Consider the following 16,384-nt stretch of genomic DNA (forward strand, 5'->3'; position numbering starts at 1 on the left):
AGAGTCCAAAGCTGGGCACTCCCCACTACCGCCAGCCCACCCATCACAGGACAGCGCCGGGCTGGCCCCGTTTGTCCATTGCTGGGAGGAAATAAGGTGTATTCTGCCAGGGTTGGGGCTGTGTGGGTAGGGAGCCCAGCATGCCAGGGTTGGGGCTGTGTGGGTAGGGAGCCCAGCATGCCAGGGTTGGGGCTGTGTGGGTAGGGAGTCCAGCATGCCAGGGTTGGGGCTGTGTGGGTAGGGAGCCCAGCATGCCAGGGTTGGGGCTGTGTGGGTAGGCAGCCCAGCATGCCAGGGTTGGGGCTGTGTGGGTAGCGAGCCCAGCATGCCAGGGTCGGGGCTGTGTGGGTAGCGAGCCCAGCATGGGAGTTGGGTAGAAGGGCGCTGGGGAGAGGAAAGGGGCCCAAAGCCCACCTGCTTTGAGCTTCCTGAAATGTCGGCTGCCTGATGGTTAGGGCTGAGGCTGACTGCCCCCCAGGACCAAGGCTCGATGGGCGCCAGCTGGCTGTACACAGATGGAGGGGTCACGGTGCGGCCCAGACAGCATCGGAGCTTTTCTGAAGGGCGTCTGTCACATGGGCGTCACCCAGGCAGGGATGTGCATGATCCTGCGGTGTCCCCAGGGAGCTGGGATTAAAGGGGAACCTGTGTGCTGTTGTGCGGGGGAGGCCGGGGGTCCCCACCTTCACTGAGTGCTGGCTCCGCTGACCAAGTGCAGAAAATTCACCCCAGAAGGGACCCGGGAAAAAGTGGTGGCAACTGAGGCCGGCTTTGAACTCCAGGCTCCTAGCTGCACGTTTGAACAACGCGGGAGGCTGCACACATGCTTCTCCGATCGCGCCGGAAAGCTTTAAACGCAAGTGACGACAGAGCTCACCTTTCCGCTCTGCAAAAGCGTCTCTGGCCCCTGCCTCTGTTGGCTCCTCAGGACAGCTTCAAGCTGCCACAGGCTGGGGTGCGCACGTGGGATCTGAGGCCACAGAAGCGGGCAGGGCCCTCCTCCCGAGAGCAGTGTCTGTGCACCCCCTCTCCCCCAGAACATTCCTCTGGGGAGGTCTGGCCTGCTTATCTTGGACACTTGTGAAGGCTACTTATCGTTTCCAAAAAATCCAAACACTCGGGGCTTGTGATTGCCCCGAGGGCCACGGGCAGCGCCAGGCTCCAGGTGCTCAGTGCGGTTGTGAGCCCGTCCCTCTGGGAGGCTGATGTCGGCGCCAGCTCTGCCTCTCCCGCCAGCCGGCCCAGACGCTCAGCGGGACACCCCCACCCGTCCCACAGCCCCGAAGAAGCCACCGGAAATGGCCTTGGTACCTGCAAGGCTGCGGCCAGCGATTATGGGCACAGTTGTTTCCTGTACTCCCTGATTTTAGTAGCGTCCACTAGGAATGGGTGAGACCAGGCCCTCTGCGGGCTGCGTCAGGCCCACGTCCTCACCTTCCTCCTGGACTCATTCAGATTCCCTGGCAGGAGGCTTCCCCCAGTCTAGAGAGGAAATTTCAAGCCAAGACCTTTCACATCCAAGGACCGCCGCGTCTGCCTTCCATCTGGCCAACGCTCCTCTGGGTCTGGGTCACACCCGGTTTTGCTGAATTCCTGGATCTGGCACGGCTGTGAGGCCTGTCCACGACGTCCTCAGATGGCACTGAAACCTTCTCAGTGTACCTCTTCTCTTTTTTTTTTTTTTTTTTGAGACAAAGTTGCTCTTTTGCCCAGGCTGGAGTGCAATGGCGCTGTCTGGGCTCACTGCAACCTCCACCGCCCAGGGTTCAAGCGGTTCTCTTGCCCTAGCCTCCCGAGCAGCTAGGATTACAGGTGCGTGCCACCACCCCCGGTTAATTTTTGAATTTTTAGTAGAGATGGGATTTCGCCATGTTAGCCAGGCTGGTCTCCAACTCCTGACCTCAGGTGATCCGCTGGCCTCGGCCTCCCAAAGTGCTGGGATTACTGGTGTGAGCCACGGTGCGTGGCCGGGGTTTTCTTATCCCTCTGTTCAAGTGGCTGAGGCCCACGGACTCCCCTCATGTGACGGTCCCCTGGACACACCTTGCCCACTGCCTAGACAGAGCTGGTTCATCAAGACAGGGGAATTGCAATAGAGAACGTGATTTGCTTTGGAGTTCTATTGTCGCTCAAGTCAGTCTCCCGAAGCATTCAGAATCAGTTGGTAAGGAGGCTTAGTGGGTGGGGGACGCCAGTGAGCCCGGAGTGCGACTGGCCAGGTCAGGGATGAACCTGCAGGGAACTGAAGCTCCCTCGTGTAGGGAGGGATAGAGATCCCACGAGCCAGTCCATCGATCCGACCCATCCAGGGCAGGGTCTGCAATATCTCAAGCCCCGATCTTAGGAGCAGTTTAGGGAAGGTCAGAATCCTGTAGCCTCCAGCTGCGTGACTCCTAAACCATCATGTCTAAACCTGTGACTAACGTTAGTTCTAATAGGCCGTCTAGTCCCCAGGCAAGAAGGTGCTTTGTTTAACTATAAACTAAGTTCCTTCCAAGGTTAGTTCAGCCGAGGCCAGGAAGGAACAAGGACATCCTGGAGATTAGAACCAAGATGGAGTCAGTTAGGTCAGATCCCTTCCACCATCTGGGATAATTTTGCAAACTCAGTTTCACTCGTTGCTCCACCTTGGGCTGGCAGGAACCCCTGCCCTGGCTGCCTCCCCAGCAAAGGCTGCAGCCCCACCCCCGCAGACCCGGCCCAGCTCACCGCAGCCCGCCCAGAGCCTCCTTGCAGCACGCCCCCCACGGCCCCCCGGCCCATCCCTGTGGCCCTGGGGTTTGAGCAGGTCCCTCCATGGCCCCGGGACGGAGCCAGTGTTCCCCGGATCTCACGGTGCCGCCGGGTTGGGGCGGCATCACAAGGGTTGGCCTAGTCCTCCGACCCCGGCTCTTTATGGCGTCTGAGACGGGATAGGCCATGCCGTGTGCAGGGCCCTGTTTCCGTTTCTGAAAGGCCGTGTGTCTGCCAGGCTGGAGGTTCCAAGCCCATCAGGACCCTGGCACGGCCTTTCACCCTGAGCCAACAGCAAACGTTTTCCTAAGGTTCACGGAGAGGAGTCACCCGTGGGGCGGGAACGGGAGCTGGGTGGGCGCGCTTCTGGGCGGCGCAGCCTTCGGAGGAGATGAAAGCCTTCCCTGTGCCCACGGTTCTCAGGCGTCCACGTGAAATTAACGCTATGTGAATAACATTACGTGAGTAGCACCTTGAGAGACGGAAATTCGCACGTGTGATATAAAAACCCGGGAGCCTCCTGCGTGGTGAGGGGGCAGAGTCTCTGCTGCTCCCGCTGGTGTCCACGCACCCCACCCTGCCGCCTCACCAAACTTAAGAGAAGAAAGCTGTTTTTTAAAAGTAACTTTAGCCTTGGATAACTGGGGCCTCCCTCCCCCTGCCCTGCCCGCTTCCTCTCCCCTCCCTCTCTACCCACCTATTTTCTCTGCTTCCCTCCTGCCCCTGCTTCTCTCCTCTGCCCTAGTCCCTCTCAAGCCCCACCCACCACCGGGGCCAGGCCAGCAGGCAAGCACCCGGGTGGGTGCCCAGCCCTCCCAGGCGGAAGGTGGGCGGCTAGCTGGTGAGAAGGAGCGTTGGGCCTCCAGGGCCAGCCTCCTCCAGATGTCCCCTTCCCTGGACACAGCGCTCTCCACCGACTCTCGGCCCGCCGGCCCCACATGCTCCTTCAGCCCTGGAGGTGCACCTGGCCTGGTGCCCACAGCAGGTTCCCAGCCCAGCAGGGCAGCAGGAGATGAGTCCCCACCCCAAGAGGAAAGCAGAGTGGACTGGGGCGACCCGTGGACCCGGGGAGAAGCTGTGTCAGAGGCACACAGACTCTGCGAGGCGGCCTGTGCTGCTGGTGGTGAGAGCCCTCCCAGGCCACAGCCCGTATTCTATTCCAAGCCGTGGGCACGAGTCTCCGAGCTAATCAATTAGAAACTCCACCGGAGGGCGGCAGGCAGCAGGAACCGTTCTGAGAATCTCCACACGGCATCTCACCACCCTCGGCCACAGTTCTGCACTAACTTCCAGGGCTCCCCAGCTGTGCCGTGAGGCCGAGAGGCCACGGCAGCCGACCAGGCTCACACCTAAGGATGAGAGGCTGCATTTGAAGATGCTGTGCTGGGCAAAGCTGGACACCGGTGTTTGGAAAGGACACTAGTGGTGATCGACGGAGACCCACCGACCTGTGTCATCAGCGATGTTTAAATACACTTGGGAGATCACTGGGAACCAATTCACCATCGTGAAAACGGACGAGTGAGGGAGAGGCACCCTTGCCCTGCCTTTCCTGTGGGCGCCACTACCGGACGGCCAGATGGACAGGATGAGCCTCTGCCTCCGGTGAATTCATGACGATCCATGATGCACTAGAAGCTCCATGGATCTGTCGATTCAGACATCAGGCACGGAGGACTGCTGACAGGTGGATCCCGCCAGGCAGCGCGAGGCTCCCCCTGAGAGCAAGCCCCAGCCTTGCCAGGGGATTGGACCTGGATCCCAGCGGGCACCTGGCCCCCAGTGGCCATTTCCAGGAGACACAGGGGCCTGAGAGCCAGATGGCCGGCACGGAAAGATGCAACACCGACCCAGGCCTCAGGCACCTCCACGTGTCCGAGGGCGGGTTCCTACCACAGGTGCCGTGTGCAGAAAGGACGGAGGGCTGGAGGTGCACAGGAAGACAGCCCTGAGTCACGCAGGCACATTGAACCCCAGGCTGCCGTGTGGAAGGATGCACCCAGGCCGGGACACCCACAGAGCAAAGGAAGGAAGCGGCCAGGCCCCCAGGGACGGGTTCCTGACGGATGGGAGGGGCCTGCAGCAGCATCTGGGCTCTGGCAGGTGCTCACAGGGTGCTGACCCTGTCATGACTCACCTAATTAAAATGCGAAAGGCAGACCTCCCCCTCACCCAGGCCTCCCTTCAGTAGCGTCTAAGATTTAAACCAGAGGGAGCTTCAGCCACCGCCCTAGGTCCTAGCCAAGATTTTCTAATCACTGAGAAGACACCGCTTGGAGCTGCCACAGGAGCCTCAACTCCCCGGCTCAGTTTCCTCCTCTGTAAAATGAAGCTGAGGAGTCCTGAGTCTGGGAGGGGGCCCTGCCTACAGACCCTCCAAGCCAGCCCCTCTGAGGGCCTGCAGCCAGCTTAGGGAGGCCCCGTGCCCACCCGGAGCTCTGTCTAACCCTGGCAATGGCGCTGGGTGGTGACCAGGGCTGAATGTGCAGAAGCCCCTGCTGGGGTGACTGAGGAGAGGGTTTCCTCAGCACCCTAAGTGTGAACCCTATCATCGGCCCCCTTGGGCACTTCTGTTCCCACCCCCCGGGTTTTTTCAGCAAAGCCAGCCCTCCTCATGAGGGTGCCTGGGAACCATTTATCTTCTGGGGGGGGTGGTAGTTTCCCACTTTCTGTCCAGCTGACCCAGGGAGGCAGCTGACCCAGCACCATCCACAGCCCTGAGCTCCCTTTGGTGGCCCCCAGGCCAGAGGCCCCCCCACCTCTGCAGAGGGCTGGTGCTGGAAGGGGGGCATTCCAGGAGGGGACCAGGCCTCCAGCTTCTGCCTGGAAGAGCCCATGGGGCAGGAGTAGAACTCTGGGCCACCCAGGGCACACCTGCCTTTACTGGAAATGGCTGGAGGGGTTGGGCTTGCCTTCTCTGACCCCACAGAGCTCTGTGATCCCATAGCCCAGAGGCCTCATCCCCTCGAGCTGCCTTTTAGGATTAGACAGGCACGCTGCTAAAACATGGCCAGGCCACGCTCAGTTTCCACGTGACAGGAGGCTGTGGCCGTCTTTGCCCACACCACCTGTGTTTCTGCTTTGTTGTTGTAAAGCAGTTTGCGGTGATTATGAATACAGGCTGACTCACTGCACCTGTGTGCTGTAGCATTGTAGCCCAATTCCCCACTGACGGACTCCTGATGGTTCCATTTTTCACGAGTCATTTGTTGAGAAATGTGCCAGGTGCTGGCAGGCACTAGGCTGGTGGTATCCTGGTGCATGCCCTCGGGGTTCTGGAACTCCACCTTCCCTGCCCTACCCTGTGTGCTGTTGGAACGTTTCCCAAAGAGGGAGGGGAGGGTTCCAGGGTAGGGGCCGAGCGGCGCTCCGGGGCAGGTGTGGAGGAGACTGGGGTCTTTGTGGGTAGCATCTGTCTTGGGCGGGGACTCCCTCTACTGGGTTAGGTCCCTAAGCTGGAGCTGGACCAAGCTCTAGAGGACCCCACCCCCAGGCTATCCAAGGCTTCTTCCACCTGAGATGCCTTCGCAGCCAGGCCCGGCAAGCCAGAAGCCAGGCTGGGAGCTCAGGGTCTGAGCGGGTGTTGACAGCCCAGAGTGGGTGGGTGGACTGTGTGGGAGGTGGGTGCTGGAGGATGAGCGGGGGAGCAGGAGAGGGAAGCAGGGGGGGCCGGGGGCTGGAGCAGTGAGGGGGGCGGGAGGAGAACAGGAGGGGTGCAGGGGGGGTTGGGGGACCAGCAGGAGGGGCCGGGGGCCGGAGCAGGAAGGGGTGCTGGAGACGGGGCGGGGATTCGCGGGCTCTGCGGAGGTTCGGGGCGCAGGCAGCGAAGGTCCCGCGTCTCGGGTGGGGGCAGTCGGGCGGGCACAACCTGGGTTGGGGGGTCGCTGCGGGAACTCGCCGGGCCCAGCCCCACCGCGGGCCTGCTTTCCGTGGGGTCGGAGGCGAGCAGGTGAGGTCACGTGGCCGGGCGGGGCGGGGCGGGGCGGTCCGGTCGGGCGGACCCCGCCCCTGCGCCCAAGTCCCGCGGCGTCGGCGGGAGCGGCGCAGCGCGGCCCGGGCCGGGCGGGGAGTGCGTTCCGCGGCGGCCATGCCCACCAACTTCACCGTGGTGCCCGTGGAGGCGCGCGCCGACGGCGGCGGGGACGAGGCGGCCGAGCGGACGGAGGCGCCGGGCACCCCCGAGGGCCCCGAGCCCGAGCGCCCCAGCCCGGGTGAGCGCGGCCCCACCTGCCCGGACAAAGGCCGAGCGCCCCGAGCGCGGGTCCGGGCCCTGCGGCGGGAGAGGGGCGTCCGGGCGGGGCGGGGCGGGGAGGCGGGCGGCGCGGCGGGGGTCAGGACGCGCCCCTCCCTGCGCCCCCAACGCCGGTTCTTCTCCGCCCCGCACCCCGGCTCGCGGCAGGGCTGGGGGCGAGGGGCCCTGCCCGGGCTCCCGGTGCCGGCCCGCAGCTCGGGTGGGACTGGGGGCGGAAGGTGGACGCCGCTGCCGGTAGCCATGGAGACGGGCAGGAGCCGGAGCGCGCCTCCCTGGGGAGCCGGGGCCCCTGGGTGGTCCCCGGTGGGGCCGGGGCCGCGGTGGAGACCCGGGCGGGTCGGGAGCCGGGGCGTTCTGCGCCCCCCGCGCTCGCCCCTCCCCTGCGTCCGGTCTGGCCCGGACTGGCCGGTCCTTCCCCCGCCTGACCCTGGAGGAGCCACCCGCCCCCCGGGGCCAGAACAGGAAGGACTGGGCCTGGCGGCTGGGGAGGGGGCGGCCGCGGGGCCTCTCTCAGGCCGCGTCCTCTTTGTCCCCTCCCCCCGGAATCTGGAGGTTTCTAGCACTTTCACTTTCCCTGGGGGTGGGGACGGGGCTGAGGAGGGAATCCCCCCAGCCCTGTCCCCTCTATCCTGGTTCCAATCCCAGTTACTCCCGGGGTCTCAGCCCACTCCGGGAACTGGAGTCTCTTCGAAGGTGGCGGGACTCAGTCTAGACCCCACCCCCCGGGCTGGCCGTGCCAGCGGGTGCCCCGGCCTGAGGCTGTGGATGGCAGCCTCCCTTCCCCTGGCAGTAGAAGGAAGGAGGTGAGGTCAGTCCAGGGACAGGTTCTGTGCCAGACCCCAGATCCTTGGTAACGCACCGTCCCCAGCTGGAAAGACCCCTCCCAGCAGTTTTGAAGCCCAGGGACATGGGTCTGGTGCCACTGTGAAGGCGCTGGCCTGGGGCGCATCATCAGAGTTCCCACAGTGAGTGGCGGGTGGTCTCAGCTTCCTGCACAGAGGCCAGGCTCAACACCAGGTGAAGTGTTAAGCAGGGTCCGTGAATCCAGGCCCCTTCTCTCCGGTGACCACGTGAGGCAGGAAGGACACGGAGGGTGGGCCCTGGCGGGGTCTTGCGAGGTGAGGTGTGTAGCAGCGCGGAGAATGCACCCAGAAGGAGCGTCTTCCGGCCTGGGTGACCCCTCTTCAAGGCTGACCACGTTTGCTTTCCTCTCTAGACCAGGCGTCCCCAAACTGCGGCCCCCTGAGGCCATTTCTCCGGCCCCCCGCTGCACTTCAGGAAGGGGCGCCTCTTCCATTGGTGGTCAGTGAGAGGAGCACAGTATGTGGCGGCCCTCCAACGGTCTGAGGGACAGTGAACTGGCCCCCTGTGTAAAAAGTTTGGGGACGCCTGCCCTAGACTTTAAGTGCCAGTTGCTTTTAAGCCGGAGGTAACTTTGTGCTTGCTGGTTCCCTCGTCTTACTCTCAAGGGCTGAGCAGCGGTGCCCGGGGCCTGTCTGCCCAGCAGGCGGTGGCCCTGTCGAGCTGCCCATCTTGCTGCCCGAGCACTCAGGTCCTGCTACGGGCGTGTCAGGAGGCTCCGTGGCCTTCATGAAGTCGGGACCTAGAGGGCATGGGCCGGATGTGGCTTCTGCACGCTCTAAGGTGCCCCTATGGCGTGAGCTGACCTGGCAGAGAACTTACCCCTGGGGCTTTTGTGCTGGACACACTTGCTGCTTCCACAGAGGGGCCTGGCGCTCAGCCACTGTCCGGTGGTGAGGGGTGTGCGGCTGCCCTTGGAATCCACTCGATCCAGTCCTGATCTTCAGCCCACAGGTGGGCCGGGGAGTCCCATGACGGGCACTGGGCTCCAGCCTCAGGCTGGGCCGGGCCTGGAGAAAGAGCTGCAGGCTTTACGTTTTGCTGGTTTTTGGGGTGGGTCCCGCAGAAGCCAGAGCCCCTCCGCAGGCCTGCTGCACGGGGTCCACAGCACAGGGTCGCGGGCCAGGTCCAAACTTGTCTGGGCACGGGAGTCACCAGAACCACAGCTCTTCCTGACTCCACTGCAGTTCCCCTCAGCAGTCCATGGAGGCACTGGGGTTTCTGGGCTGGCACCCGGGTGACGGCGAAGCGAGGTTAGGGGCCTGGTGGGCTGCTCCTGGCAGTGCCAGGGGCGCATGGAGAGGGCACCCTGAGCCACCTGGCTTGAGGAGCAGGAGACTCCATGTCCTGAGCCCGGGTCGAGGGGTCCCTGGGAGGAGGGGCTCTTGCTCGACCCAGAGTCTGGCAAGGCTGGCTGTGCCCAGCCTGACCCCACAGACCCTTGTCCCAGGCCCCTGCAGCTTCCCCCTGCTCCTGGCAGCCTCTGGGAGGCTTCCTGTCCCCAGGATGGGCACTGTCCCTCAGGACTTTTTCGGATGGAGCTTTTATTCCTGATTTTACTTTTATGTGAAATACCTCATCTTGAAGTGAGAAGGACATGTGACTTTCTCAGTGGCGTGGGTTTTGTGAGTAGGAGGTGGGAGGACAGTGCTGGGCCCAGGCTGCGTCCTGTCTGACTTCAGGGCAGGGTGGGTTGTGTAACTGACTTGGGGGAGCCCACCTTCCTCCATGACCATGTCAGGGTAGACCCACTCCTTCCCAGGCCGTCCGGGGTTGTCCAGGGGCCTTGGGACATAGCAGACCCCAGGAGGGACGGGGAGGGACAGGGAGGGTGGGATGGCGGTGCCCCGGCCTGTCTGGAAGGTGGGATGTGCGAGCCTCCGGCAAGACCCCCACAGGCCGTGGCCACCCACCCTCTGGGAGGGACTTCCACTCGTCCAGGGCTCCCGGATTCCCGCCCTCAGCTGGACTTTCCCGGGTTTGCAGGGAGCTTCTTCCTGGCTCGGGCTCCGGCCCCTTTGGGCTGCGTTTCTGAGATTTTCCGCTGTGGCTGAGCTGGCGTTGGTTGTCCAGGGGTGGTGGTGCCTCCTCCTGCCCGTGGCTGCTGACGGAGGCCCGGCCGTGGGGTCAGCGACTGCCTGGTCCTCTCGCTGCAGCTGCCGCCCTTGCCTGTGTTGGGAGCGCCCTCCCAAAATCTGGGGACAATGAGAGCTCCACTTCCCGTCCCTACTTGGAAGCCGTGCTGGGCCACCCTTGCCTGTCGGGTGCTGGGCGCCCTGCTCTGTGCCGCCCTCGGGAACGGAGCAGGGCAGCGCACGGCGGCCACGCTGATCTGGGGCCCCCCTTGGGATGTGGGGACTCGGGGGATCGTGCATGAGAGAGGGCGTCCAGGCCCTGCCCTGCCGAGTAGGGACGGGAAGTGGCAGCTCTCACTGTGCCCGGATTTCGGGAGTGTGCCCAACACTGCACTGGTCGGAGCAGGAGGAACTGTGGGGGGCCTTGACCCTGCGACGGGGCCCGGGAGCCCGGGCAGCAGTCGGGCACTGCCCCGCGGGTGTGGATGGTCAAGGATAGGTGGTGGGCGGGCAGGGAGGCTGCAGGACGCCACCCTGTATGAAGTTCCCTTTTTAAAACCAAAGGAAACAAAAGACACAGAGGCGCGGTGGCTGCTGGGCATCCAGGCCGGGCCGGCGCGTCCCCCACGCCGGACGCGCTCCCAGGCTGGCTTGTCTCCAGGCCGAGGCTGTCCTTAGCAGTCCCGTGGTAAAGCCTGGAGCTTTAGGTCGGCTGGCCGGGCGTGCCTGGTGAGTGTGCAGGTGTATACCGTGTCTGCACACGTGTACGCTGCTCCTGCCTATCTGTAGGCATGCTCGTGTGTGTGTGCACACGTGTGTGTGTGTGCGCGTGCTGTGGCAGTTAGAGAGGGGCTGGGGCTTCCTCCGCAGCAGAGGGTGGGGCAGCACTGGGTGTGAGACGTCCGTTCCTTCCCCCGGGCTAGGCCTGTCCAGTGGGTGGCCGGGGGCTCCCCCTCCTGGCGTGGCCTCGTGTTTGGGTCTGAACCTGCTCCTGGCTCACGGGCCTCCGGTGTGAGGAGGCCTTTGCCTCGTGGACCTTGGGATCGCGGTTGCCTCTCCTGCAAAGCTCCCAGGCCTCTTTGGGTGGGCGAGGCTGGGTACCCCTGCTCAGAGTGCGAGGCGCTCTCATGCCTCTCCCGTGGTCTGGACGGGCATCAGGAAGGCAGTGCCGAGGGGAGGGCCAGGTGCTCAGGCCTGGGTGCGGGGCTGGTCGTGGCTGAATCCACACAGGTTTGCTGGGGATCCGTGATCGGAGGCTTCGCCAGGTGTTGGCTGGAGTCAGGCAGAGGCACCTGAGGGACCCTGAGTGTGAGTGGGGGCTGTCCTCCCTCACGCGTGGTGCTGACTGGGCCACCTCTGTCCTCTGCCTGTTGGGACCACGTCTTGCGCAGCTCCCCGGACCTGGCCCAGGGATCCTCGGACAGCCCAGGCTCCTGCGTGGGGATGGCGACCTTTGTAAGTCGCAGGCAGCGACTCAGGTCTCAGTCACTCGAGCGGTTTCTTTGCTGAGGTTACGGGAAGCCTCTGTGGTCCCGGCTTTCCTTCCGAAAGAAGGCTGGAGACTTAAATGTTTACAGGAAAAATGGAGCGTTTTAGGGGAAGAAAGAAGAGGGAGGGCAGGTAAGAGGCAGGCAGTGTCCGCTCAGCGTTCCCTGAACCCGCACGTTACACGTGGCGGGAGAGGAAGAACCCTCAGGCCTCACACTCTGGACCCGCACGTTTACGGACGGCACGGCGCAGGGCGGCAGAGTGTCCGGTGTGCCCTTGCCGGCGGTGAGCAGAGCCGTGACTCCCGGGTCTGTCCTGGCCCCGCACTGGTGAGCGAGGCTGTTTCATGGTCAGGGTGAATGTCATTGCAGCTGCTTTCGTGCACGGATCCTTGTGACCCGAAGCGTGAAGGCGCGTGCAGCTTTCTACACAGGGAGAGAGTGGAGGGCAGGGTGCGTGGCCCGGTTCCAGCCCGACTCCTGCCTGTGGCTGACTGAGTCTGGGTCCTGAGGTCCTGTGTTCCTTTCACACCTTGGACCTGGGAGCCTTCCCTGGGCTGCAGCCTCGGGCACTGCAGGCAGATCCCGCCGCTGGCACAGCACTGGGAGTGGAGGTCAGCCCAGGGTGACACCCCCGCCGTGAAGGGCACCAGTGCAGCCGGCACCCCGTGATCGATCGCCTCTGTGAGCTGGCCGGCCGGCTGCCCAGAGGGGTCTCCCATTACCATCCTGTTAGGATATGAGGTTTCTTTTTCCTTTTTGTTTATTTTTTGAGGTGGTTTTGCTTTGTCGCCAGGCTGGAGTGCAGTGCTGTCAGCTCACCTCACGACAACCTCCTCCTCCCAGGTTCAAGTGATTCTTCTGCCCCAGCCTCCCAAGTAGCTGGGACCACGGGCGCCTGCCACCACATCTGGCTAATTTTTGTATTTTTAGTAGAGATGGGTTTTGCCATGTTGGCCAGGCTGGTCTTGAACTCCTGACCTCTCGTGGTCTGCCCGATTCAGCCTCCCAAAGTGCTGGGATTACAGGACTGGGTCACTTGGCCAGCATATGAATTTTCTAAGCTGTGCTTTAGACCAAAGACTAGAGGGCAAAGTTTGCTGTTTGTGGTAAGTATTAACCGTAGTTCCTGGCTGGGCGCTTTTGATTTCAACTGGCTCTGTCAGCTGAGTGTTTCTGGGGGTGGCTCCTAGAGTCATTTTGTGACAGCTGTGTGGTGGGCGGGGCAGGAGTCTCTGGGTGCTAGGGAGCATGAGGCCCACCAGGGCCTTGAGGGGCAGACCTCCACCTGTGGGGTGTGGGATCCAGTGGAGGACAGCGGGGCTGGGTGTGGACGGCACTCAGGAGTGGACCAGCTGAGTGCTGGGGGGCAGGGGGCTGGGCTGGGGGCATCTGGGTCCTGGTCAACAGCTGGCTGGGGGCCCTCCTGGTAACTGACATGGGGGCCTGGCCTCCTGTGCTCTTCCTTCTGAGGCTGGGAAAGTGCCACCCAGGGACAGGCAGAGCACAAAGAGTTAGTACCTTTCCTTTGTGAAGAAGAGGGAAACTCCCTTTTGGTGGTAGAGGCCTGCTCTGTGCAGATAAACCTCTGGCTTCAGCAGCCTGAACGATGAGGCTGGCCATGCTGCCCAGGCCCTGCCTCTGCCCCCTCCGTGGCTGCCGATTCCCTGAGGGTCCTGGAGCCTCCAGCCGGGAGTGCCAGGGAGCAGGCCCGTGCAGGGCCCCCTTTGGCTGGGGGGCGACTGTGGGACTCATTGCTGCGGGGAGGGGCGGGTCCGAGTGGGGCTTGTGGCCCTCGGCCTTGAGGAGGGGCCCATCTCCCTGCCGTCATCGGCCTGTTTCCGCTCCTTCCTTGGGCGGCTACTTTTTGAGGAAACAGTTGTGGGAGGAGAGTGTTGTTTGTGAATCAAACAGTTGTGGGAGGAAACAGAGTTGTTTGTGAATCACGTGTGGTCCTGGGGTGGTTTGCTTCATGCGTTCTGGGGGTGTCCTTGGGCAGCACCCCACACACCCCCACCAGCGGGCCTTGGCACTGCAGGGTGTGGTCCTGGGGTCTGGGATGAGAGCGGCCACTCCCAGGCCCGTGTTGACCCCAGCGTCAGGGTTACCATGGACCGCCGGTTACAGCGGCTCTGGGGAGTTAGGGGGCTGGGGCCTGAGCCCAAGGCTGGCCACGGACAGCCGCATGCAGCACGCCCGTGGGCTTGGTTGGCGTGTCTGGTTGCTGTGCCTGCCATGGCCTGGAGCTGTCCTTGTAGCGGGGGAGCCCTGGGGGACATTGGCGGCCGTTCCAGCGTTTCTGTCCAAGCCCCACACTCAGGGGTCATCTGCCTCGCTGACGTGCCGCTGGGAGGTTAAAGGGATCCCAGAACATTTGCCCCGTGCCTCAGTTTCCCTTGCCAGGAACCAGCCTGTCACGAGGGTGGCTGTGACCTCTCATCTCCTTGGCTCTGTCTACAGACCTCTGGCGCCAGTGGGTCGGGCCTGGGCTCTCAGGGAGGTTCAGAGATGCCCTGGGCAGTCACTGGGGAGAGATTGAGTGGAGTGGAAACCAGAGCAGGGAAGCGAGCCAGGCCAGCCCCTCTGAGGTCCCCTCCATGCCACCAAGGGTCCCGACCGCAGCCCAGACGGAGCCTGTAACAGGAGCCGCCCTGGGAGGGCCTGGCAGGTGCACTGGGGGCGCTGCCTGCCCCGCCTTCCTTCATCTGTGTCCCTGCAGGCTGCCTGGGCCCCAAGCCTCGGGCACGTGGGGACCCCACGGCCCCTCCATGGCTCAAGCGTCACTCTGGTTGCCGAGGGAGGAGGCTGGAGCAGGACCAGCAAACAGCCACGTGACAGGGTGCAGGAAGTGAGTTCACCCGAGGCCGCCTTCCCTTGAGCAGGCGTGTCCTTCAGATGGAAAGTCCCATGAAACCCAAAGGGCTGTAGTGCTGTGTGTGTCTGCATCCTGGGCACCCCGACCTGCAGGGTCATGCAGTCTGTAGCCCCTGGGACTTTCTGCACGTGTGTGTGAAGTGTATGTGTGGGTGTTGGTGTGTGAGTGTGTGTGTGTGAGAGACTGGGAGTGGGTACGGGTGTCTGCACGTGAGTACAGATGTGTGCGCAGGTGTACGAGATGAGTGTACATGGATAGTGGGGAAGTGTGTGTGCACGTGTGTCTGTGGAGAGTGTCCTGTGTGTGAGCATGTTGGTGTGTGTTCATGTGTGTATGGAGAGTGTTCCGTGTGTGAGCTTGTTGGTGTGTGTGCATGTGCGTCTGTATGGAGAGGGTCCCATGTGTGAGCATGTTGGCGTGTGTGCACGTGTATCTGGAGAGTGTCCTGTGTGTGAACTTGTTGGCGTGTGTACACGTGTGTCTGGAGAGGGTCCCATATGTGAGCATGTTGGCGTACCTGCATGTGGAGTGCGTATCTGCACGTGTATGCACGCACATCTCTGCAAGTGTGTTTTGTGTGGGGTGTGTTCACACACGTCTGGCCGCGGCTGGCCAGGACCTTCCAGCCACGCGTCCTTGCTCTCTGTGCCTCTGAAGCTGAGCTGGGATCTTCTGGTGCGCTCCTGGTTCGCAGGATCCTGGCGGTGCTGTCGGCACAGATTGTTGGGATGAGGACCCTTCGGGAACGGGGGATGAAGGGCCTGCTCTTGCCTCTGAAGGCGGCGCCAGCTTAGCCGGAAACGCCATGGAAGCCTGAGCACTCGCCCGGAGGCCCCAGTTTTCCAGCCTGAGCGCTGGGCTGCTGTCCTCACTGTGTGTCCCCAGAGCTTCAGTCACTGGATTTTAAGGCCCACGCAGCACAAACTGTGACGGGTGGGATTGCTCGGCGGCTTCACGGGGAGCCTCCAGACAGTGGTGCCGGGGGGCTGCCCCTGGGTCCCCATCTTCACGGGGAGCCCGGCCTCCAGACAGTGGCATGGGTGGGGGCGTGCTCCAGGGTCCACCCCTTCACAGGGAGCCTGGTGGCATTGGGGGGTGTGCTCCTAGGTCCATTGAGTCTCGGGCTGTCCCCAGAGGCCACGTGGGCTGATGCCACAGGGTCACCAGGTGGGACTCATTCTGCTGCAGGTGCCCCTGTGGCTCCAGGGGACACACAGCCCCAGGCCTGGGTATCTGCCCGCTGCAGGGAGCTGCGGGGCCTGGACCTCTGCTTGTCCCCGGCCCCAGGCCTGGCGCCTCGCTGTGTGCACAGGCCCCATGCTGCCTGCTGCTGGTCTGCAGGGCTGGGGAGCTGGCCGGACCACCCACGCTGGAGGGCAGGGAGGGGCGGAGGCTCCCGGGCCAGGCCTCACGGCCCCGCCCGCCTGTCAGCTGCTTCCGGCTTGAGTCTAAGAGCCTGTGGAGAATGACTGTAAAATCCCAAAGGCAGGTCCCCAGAAGGGAGACGGGGCGGGATGAGCCCCTGGGAAAGAAGGGAGGAGGTTGTGCCATCTGAGAGGGGCTAGGGCCGCTTAGGGTGGTGAGCCAGCTTCGCCCTACAGGGCACTGCCCAGCCTGGATCGGGGTGAGTCGGGTCTGGCCTGCAGGCTCTGTCCTGCTCCCTGGCTGGAGGGGCCGCCCCTGCTCCGGCCAGGACACTTGCTGGGTCTGGTCCTGGTCCTTCACCTGCAGCCACCTCCTGCCCTCCCGGGTGGGACGAGCCCAGAGGCTGCCCCCGAAGCCCGCCCGTCGGGGTCTGCTTGCCGACCAAGGGTCTGCGTTCACGGGCACGAGAAGGGGCCAGAAAAATCGGAGTGAAAGGCCAGAGGTCGCCTCTGGCTGGGGCCTTGGTGGGGAGGGAGCCGGGGACGTGATAGGAGGCCCTTGTCGGGTGAGCAGGGTCAGGCCTCGCCCAGGCAGCCGCAGCCAGAGAAAACCCAGCACCGCTCCGGAGGGTCAGCAGGCCGCCCAGTGCTGGGGAGAGGGCGGGGGCTGCTGCGCGCCTTGACGTCAGACCTGGCCTTCGGGGGCCGGATCTGTGTGTGCACAGCCAGCACCCCCG

General features: G+C 63.5%; 1 protein-coding gene across 5 annotated transcripts in view; it reads left to right on the top strand.

The window, feature by feature from the left end:
• Positions 1-16,384, top strand: part of SLC12A7 (solute carrier family 12 member 7) — a 99,031-nt gene that overhangs the window by 39,385 nt on the left and 43,262 nt on the right. For 2 of the 5 annotated variants that reach the window (XM_039475754.2, XM_039475795.2), the window contains exon 1: positions 6,736-6,944. The exons of 2 other annotated variants lie outside the window; for them this stretch is intronic. In XM_039475754.2, the coding sequence (XP_039331688.1) occupies positions 6,821-6,944 (124 nt within the window). In that variant the 5' untranslated portion in view covers positions 6,736-6,820. Of the gene's footprint in view, positions 1-6,735; positions 6,945-10,630; positions 10,651-16,384 lie in introns of those variants that run through there. One more of the 5 variants, XM_074387533.1, reaches the window with a different exon arrangement.

Source organism: Saimiri boliviensis, chromosome 1 (assembly GCF_048565385.1).
Source record: "Saimiri boliviensis isolate mSaiBol1 chromosome 1, mSaiBol1.pri, whole genome shotgun sequence".
Lineage (NCBI taxonomy): Eukaryota > Metazoa > Chordata > Mammalia > Primates > Cebidae > Saimiri > Saimiri boliviensis.